Consider the following 8,680-nt stretch of genomic DNA (forward strand, 5'->3'; position numbering starts at 1 on the left):
TTTCAATGGCTACTATGACGAGTTTGGAGTTTAACGGTGTAGAAAAAATTAAATTTCTTCAAATTTTGATAGAAAATAGTTAAAACTATCTAGATTGAGGTTAACATTCTTAATTTTGAATTTAAAAGTCATATGCTCAAATTTTAAAGATTATTTAATTTCCACTGTCCATTTTGACATAATTTATTACTAAGCAAACAATGTCGAAAAAAACTAAAATTTTATTCCTAAAAACTTCATATACCCTAAATCATACTTAACGGTGTAGATCATTGATTTGAACACCCTAAGATCGAAAATAAGACTATAGTACCGAAACTCCGGTACTATAGATAGTATTGTAGCCTAATTCTATATATATATATATATATATATATATATAAACTGTTTATTACATTTAATTTACGAATCTTAAATTAGTTATGAGCCTTAGAAATTTTAATATAAAAACTCTAATTTGAAGCAAATATTTTATTCCTTTATTGTGAAAATACACAGAGACAAAAAAAAAAAAAGAAATAGAAGGGGATCGAGAATTTAATTTATTATTATTATTTTTCCTTCTCCCACTAAAATAGGAGAACATTAATATAAGCGCTCTTTCGCGAACTGTTTCAGATTCGCTTCTCGTGAAGAATTATAAAAAGAGAAATCGAAAGCTACAAAAACGCCGCGGCAAAATCATCTACATCCATACTAACAAGAAATTAAACCACAAAATCACCAACCATATTTTTCTAATTATTTTTTTCTTCATTAATTTCCAACAAGCATAAAAATAATAATAATATTTGGAACTTTGCCAATTCATTAATACGTACGTACCTTACAAATTTCATTCGTCCTCGTTCCTTACCCCGCTGATCGATCCTTTTACCGCACCAAAACCAAAACTAAAACCAAAAAACAAAAAAAAAGAAAAAAAAGAATTCCTAATTAAATAGTAACTCTCTAACAAACACTAACATACAATACGCGCGCGGCTTATATATATATATATATATAGAGAGATAGTGTGTCAGGTTACTATACTATTGATAATACCAAGCACTTGATACTGTATATGTGTATATATATGCATGGGCTTGATGTTCAGTACGACGACGCTCTGAAGCAACCTGAGAGGTGGAAATTGTGGTGGTGGTGATGGTGGTGGAGGAAGGCGGTGGCGGCGGCGTTTGCGGCGGCGGCGCAATCGCGGTGGATGAGGCTGTGGACGCGGCGGAAGCGGGCGACGGGGCAGGGGATGGCGATGGCGCCCTTCTGGTCGAAGCCGAACTCCTCCTCGGCCTCGCGGAGCAGCCCGGCGAAGAGCGGGTGGTTGAGGTGCGCCACCGGCACCACGAACCGCTGCGGCTCCTCCCCCTCCCCGCCCAGCACCCGTATCGCCACCCACCCCTTCGGCGGCACCGCCTCCGGCCGCCCCCTCCCCGCTCCCCCCAAGTGCTTCAGGTAGTGCAAGTGCACCCCCATCTTACACCGCCCACCCTCCCTTATGTCAAGAACAAGGAAAAGGAATCACTCTGCGTCTTACAGTCGGCGACAACGACGACCGAGAGAGGAGAGGAGGAAGAGGGTCAGGGGCGTGGGGATGTTCGACATGGCGACGATGGCGACGACGACGACGACAGCGTTGGCCGGAGAAGGAGAAGAGGGTTGTGGTGGTGGTGGTGGTGGTGGTGGTGTGTTAGAAGCATGGAGAGGGGATACGATACATATCCCGGAAAATATTGGAGGGGGGAGTTGAGAGTAAATGGCCTATTTATCAAAGAGAGAGAGAGAGATAATTAAGTCATTAGGAATAAGATTAGGAAGAGTCTAACACTGATTAATTAGAAAGAGCACTCTACCTCCTTTTTATTATTGCACGTTGGTCCCTACACTCTCCTTATATTGCAATTTAGTTTACAAACCTTTTATTATTACTTACATTAATTTAGTCTTCAACTTTAAATATATACCGTCTGTGCATCTTATACATAGGGTGTAAACCCCTCTATTGATAGATAGAGTGTAAGATTTATATTCTGTATATAGGTGTACAGTAGCATTGTTCTTGAACGTTTAGCTAGTTTAAAACAAAAAACCTTATATTTAAGGTCGCTCTTTTTTATATTTTATGACTTAAAAGCGTCCTAATATATTCCAACGTTACTTTGCTTTCGGTCAAAGCGTTGGCAAATAAAGAATCGCCACGCATATATCGACGCTTATACCAAGTGTCGGTAAAATATATTCGGATGCTTTAAAGTATTAGGATTTTTGAAATCCTGACCCTTTAAAGCGTTGAAAAATTAAAAATAATAGTAAAATTTATCATCATTTAATAAATTATTTGATATCATATGATGATACTTTTTGAAGCATCGGTATTTTCTATATTGTAAAAACGCTTGGAGACGCTTCCCTTAAGCGGCATCGTCTAAAAAGTATCCTTATATTAAATATTTTTTGTAGTGTTTCTAATCGACAAAAAATTTAAAACTTACATAATGTTAGAGTAAGTTATTCGGTGATAAATTATTTGGTAAATTTTTTCTTTTATGGATATTGAAAATTAGATGTTTGACTTTTCACGCATTAAAAAAGATTTTTGTCATCTATAATATACTAAGAAGGTGTATTTTACCTAAAGAGCAATTTAACTTATTCCAAAAAAATAATTTGGATACCGAATACAACATACTAATCCCGACATCTGATCATACTCATCTTCTGTAAAAAGAAAAAAAATTACAAGCTTTTTTAAGTAAATCAAAACAGATATACCGAATAAGATATGGGAGAGTCTAACTATTTACTCTACTACTAATTATTTTACTCTACTACGTACTCTAGTTTCTAATAGTCCAAAGATTTTATTTTATTTTATTTTAATGATCTTTATCCTTGTTGTAAATTTTCTAGTTTATTTACTATAACTAGATTCCAGAAGTGTTTCAAGGGCAAAGCTAATTGTACAAAATTCAGAAACAAAAATACATAAACAAAAAAGCACAAGTACTAGTTTGCAACGTGAAGACACTACAGGGACTATCCGTAAATTTTTTGCCCTTCTTTGTTTGTTTATGCGTAAAGCCAAAGTTGTGAGAGTCCACAAAATACGGGAGTCGAATGCGAGTTGGATTTTGATTTGCTACCAGAATAATTTGCTTTGCAAAGGCCAAAAATCGTGTAGCACGTACACGCAGCTGTTGACTTGTTGGGTCCATTTTTATATATTCTTTTCCTTTTTTTGTTGTTATTCAAGAATAAGATTAATTGTATACAGCTCTCTCCGAAAACTTATCGAATTACAAATATATCTCTAAAAAGTTTAATTTTTTATATTTATCACTATAAAAGTTCGAATATTTTTAAATATACTCACTGCTATTAGGATCTGTTAGAAAAATATAATTAACGATAGATAAATTATTTAACTTTGATTTGATTAGTGAATATATAAGATAAATTGGCCTTTTTCATCTCTTTTATATTATATATGATGGTTAAAAGAAAAAGAAAATGACACAGTTGAAATTTTTGGAGGAACATATTTGTGATAACAAAAATATTATTTTATTTATCTTTACACTAATGGTAATAGGAATAAATATAAAAAATTGAAGTTTGTAGGTATATATTTGCAATACTATATGTTTAATATGAAATTAATATGAGAGAATAAATCTATTGTTACATACGAGAAAAATCAAAAGCATCGAATATTACTCTAAACAAAATTTAGTAGTTAACTATTAGGAGTTTATTTTGGTTCTTCTTTTACCGGCTTTTCTGGAAAGTAGACTCAGAATTATTTTAGAGTAATTTATGAGTGCGCCTTACACAACACGATAACAATTTACTACAGACGCAAAACTGACGCGAAAATTAAATTCACCATTGAGTCTGAAACATAGTTAGTTAATTCGGATTCGGCAAAAATTCGGTATGGATATAATACGTATAAAATTCGTTTTCTAATCTTTAAATTTGTTGAAAAATTCGGCTTAAAAAACAGATTCGGTATAAAATATAAAATATAAGATAATCTATATTTAAATATAAAAATTATAAATTTTTTATTCAGATTTTTAATAATTCGGAAATAATTCGCGAATAATTCGCAAATTATTCGCGAATTATTCGGCTGGCCGAAAAATTCACGAATAGTTTATTTTTTTTGAAAAAAATTCATATACGGACTATTTAATTCAGATTTTCAATAATTTGCGAGTCATTCGCGAATTAATTAACAAAGGTTTGAAAAGGTTGGATGTTTCACTTTCAAACTTGTACGTTTTCATAATCAAAATTTGGTTGCTTCTTTGAATTGTACACTGCAGTTCGGTCCAAACAAGCTTCTATTACGGTCCATGAGGAGTACAGGTACACCAGGTGCAGGAAACAGTTGCCGCCGTGTTATGGTTGGGAGATAAAAAATCAGGGTTGGCACGTGCCAAATGGGCGGCTCCGAGTGTCACAAGAGCTCGACACGTGTGCGAGATTAGGGTTTTTTTTTTTTTTTTTTGGGTAAACTTCAAATACCACAACGTAGTTTCACACTTTCTTAATTTAGTTCCCTATGATTTAAAGGGTATTAAATTAGTATCTTGTTATTTCATTTTTATTTTTTCGCCAGCTTTTTCGTTAATATTTTGTTAAATTATATACAAAAAATTTTAGATACCCTACCTAGGCTTATCAAATATTCACTTTAGTACCCCTTAGTTTTAACTTTGTCACTGATTTAACGAAAAAAATTAATAAAATCAATAATAAAAAGATAAAAATGAAACCACAGGACACTAAATTAATACACGTTAAACCATAACGTACTAAAGTCAGAAAGTATGAAGTGGCATTTGAAGTTTTTTATTATTATTATTATTATCATTATTGTTATTATTATTGTTATTAGTATTATTAGTATATTTGGGAGGTGTGGAGTGTGTGGAGGGGACATGCTATGAACCGGTTTTGGGACATGGGCCCAAGTGTCACTTTTGGTTGTCCCCTTTGCCAGTCCCTCTCCGCTTATTAACTCCAATGGGGCCTGTTTTGTTCTAATCCTCATGTGAAATTCCAAAATTAGCCCCAACAGGGGCCTTGTTTATTGATTTCTCTTTTTGTTAAATTTTAGAAATTTTAATCGTATCTTGTTGTGGAAGTATAGGGAGATTTCCCTTGACTACGTGTTATTTTCAAATAGAATTAATTTCATATATATCTCTATAAAAATATCAAATAATAAATAAAATTTTATAAGATTTAAATGGTCAAATTTATTCCTTCGAAAATTTTTTGGTTTGCAAATATATCCCTCAAAAAAATTCTAATTAGTTTGTGTATATATATATATATATATATATATATATATATATATATAAGTCCGGTTACTATGCTATTAATAGCACGAAGCACTTGGTGCTATCAAGTTTTCTGCCGTTAGATCTACCCTTTGATCATTTTCACCCGTTAGATGATACTATTCAACCAACCACCCACTCAACCCTAGAGAGCCCACATCATCTTAATCGTACATCTCTTAATCCAATGGCCAAAAACTTGGTAGCACCAATGACTTGGTGCTATTAATAGTATATTAGCCTAGTTCTATATATATATATATATATATATATATATATATATATATATATATATATATATATATATATCACTGCTGTTTGATTTATCGTTGGTTCTTTTACGATAAATGTGTAAAATAACTATTTTATCCTTATAAATTTATTTTTATAAAAGGTTATACTTTTTTTTCTTACTCCTCACTTCGTCGTGGCACATGTGACGTATCTCATTTTTGCCACGACCGAGGGTCTTTTTTTCGACGTCCCGTAAGTCTCGTTGTCACCATGCACGGATAAAGTGGATGAAATACAAATTATACATATGAGGGGTAAAATGGTCGTTTTATCTTTTAACTAACTGTGGTTAACTTTCTTAACTCATGGTTATTGAAATTTTGGTGACAGAAGGATATATTTACAGACATGAGGATTTTTCGGAGGCATAAATCTGATAACCTAAGTTTTGTAAAAAATATAGTTGCTATTTAGTATTTTTGCAGGAAACCATATACAATTATTCTTTTGAAACAAGTCCTTAATTTTTCAATAATATATAATTAAAGATTGTTTCATGCAATATAGACGCTACTGCACTACAGCTGTAACTGTATATTGACGGTTTTGGCACGCTCTTAATTATCATTAAATACAGCAGATAGACAAAAGGAGTGAAATTGACCACTAAATGCTGAAGTTCAATAAAAATAATCCTTGCCCCAAAGTTAAGGCATGAATTTGGTGCCCTCCATTAATTAACCTCTCAAATCTCATGTTTAATGAGGTTCTCCTACCTTCCTCGTGGAGAATATCTTTCTTTTTTGCCCCTCCACCTCTTAATTTTTACTTAGTTGGAAAAATGAATCGGTAAACTTCAAATACCCCCTCGTGGTTTCACACTTTCTCACTTTAGCTTGTTATTTAAAGTATATCAAGTTAGCATATGTGGTTTCGTATTTTCTCACTTTAGTATCTTGTGGTTTAAAGTGTATCTAGTTAGTACCCTGTGGTTTCGTTTTACTCTTTTTATTATCCATTTCACTAATTTTTTTCGTTAAATCAGTGACAAAATTATAATTAAAAGGTGCTAAAGTGAATATTCGATAAACCTAAGTAAGATATCTGAAATTTTTTATATATAATTTAACGAAATATTAACAATGGAGTCGACAAAGAGAAAAAAACGAAACCATAGGGAATCAAAGTGATGCACTTCAAACCACAAGATACTAATTAAAAAAGTGCGAAACTGCAGGGTGCTAAATTGATACACTTTAAATCACATAATACTAAAATAAAAAAGTGCGAAATTACAGGGGTGATATTTGATGTTTTTCCAAAATGACTTGTTCAATCTAAGTACGAAATCTAAACATTTTCAAACTACAAATACAAAAGAAGATATAACTGCTGCACTCATACATAGCTATACAGAATCAAACAAAATTTATATACCAATACATTAGATTACTTTTTTAATTTTCAGGTATAATAATCAGTGACTAATTTTTTAAAATTTTCTCACGAACTATTAGTGCTTAAGTACCAGGTGTTGACCTGTAAAACAGGCCGTACGTGAGGAATGGAGAATGTAATGATTTTATTTAGGCATTATAACTAAGCTGGTTTGGTGATAGTGGGAGGTTATTAGTGGAGGATTTGAAAAAAAAAGAAAAAGAAAAAAAAAGGGCACCACTAGAATATTTGTATGGAAATTGATTTGAACGCACTACAATGGTGTCCGCTACATATATATGTGCTTTAAAGTAGCTAAAAGGAGATGTTAAACTGGAAATTAAAGCACAAAAGGAAATGAAAAAAGCAAAAGGGAAAGGTTTTTCATGTATCATTAACATGTCGACTAAGAAAGATAATGTTGTAACATTTGAAGTATTTTTTTTGAGTTTAAACAAAAAAAAAAGACACTCCTTTTCATATTTGAAGTGACATCGCTCTCTATTTGTATAGGCTTCGGATTATATATGCCCTATCAGTAGAGGTGCAAACAGAACAAATTCGAGGGGAGGGAGTTCTCCACCTTCGGTGCTGTTTATTGTCAAATCAGGATGGATTCATAGCAGATTAAACTTCTAGGGTATCGTTTGGTTCGGGGATAAGCAAAAAGTTGGTATTCCAGGGGTAGGTATAAATTAAGGTATAAGCGGGGATTAGATCAGTTTTGCGTTTGGATGAAAATTAGGTTATTCCTGGGAATAAGAAAAATAACGTTTGGTTAGGTAAGATAGAATAAGATTTAAAGTGGATAGTTATAAATAAAAATTAATAATATTATCACTTCTTTATTTATATTAGAATTTAAATTTTTATATTTTATATTTATATTTTAAAATTTAAATTTTAACTTTTAAATTTCAAATTTTGAAATTAAAATTTAAAATTTAAAATCTCAAATTTTAAATTCAAAATTTAAATTTTAAATTTCTAACTTTAAATTTAAGATCAAATTTAAATTTGAAAAAAAATAAATTCAAATTTAAAATTTCAAAAATTTAAAATTTCAAAATTTAAATTTAAAATTTAAAATGTGGAATTTAAAATTATAAACTTTAATTTTGAGATTACAAATTTTAAATTTTAAATATAATTTATTATAATATTTTAAATTTTAAATTTATTTAAATTTTAAATTTTAATTTATTTTAATATTTAAATATAATTTATTATAAAATTTATTATAATATTTAAATATAAATAATATGTATTAATATAGCACAATTAATAATTTTATAATAAAAATAATGTATTATATTATATAATATATTATATTTATATAATTTAGTTTTAATTTATTTTATAATTTTAATTAAGTTTGAAATTAAGCATGGGAATAGCACTATTCCACCAAAATGGTGGAATAGTAAAAAGCTTGCTATTCCGGAATAACCGGGAATAGCAAGCTTTGACCGGAATAAAATATCCCGGTAAAAAATGATCCCGTTTGGCGGAATAGTGGGGATAACTTTCGTTATCTCCGCTTATCCCCCTAACCAAACGGGGCCCTAGAGAATAAATTATCGTAGATGAGTTTCTTTAATTTCTCATGTATTTTCTCATCAGTCAATATCATTTAGAGATTTAAGATAAAGTTATTA

The 8,680-nt window shown here is 31.1% G+C and overlaps 1 protein-coding gene across 1 annotated transcript; it reads right to left on the reverse strand.

The window, feature by feature from the left end:
* LOC109728554 (auxin-responsive protein SAUR32-like) lies at nucleotides 733–1,774 on the reverse strand. Its single transcript, XM_020258980.1, has one exon. The coding sequence runs from the start codon at nucleotides 1,471–1,473 to the stop codon at nucleotides 1,093–1,095; it is 381 nt and encodes a 126-aa protein (XP_020114569.1). The 5' UTR covers nucleotides 1,474–1,774; the 3' UTR covers nucleotides 733–1,092.

This window comes from Ananas comosus, linkage group 24 (genome assembly GCF_001540865.1).
Source record: "Ananas comosus cultivar F153 linkage group 24, ASM154086v1, whole genome shotgun sequence".
NCBI lineage: Eukaryota > Viridiplantae > Streptophyta > Magnoliopsida > Poales > Bromeliaceae > Ananas > Ananas comosus.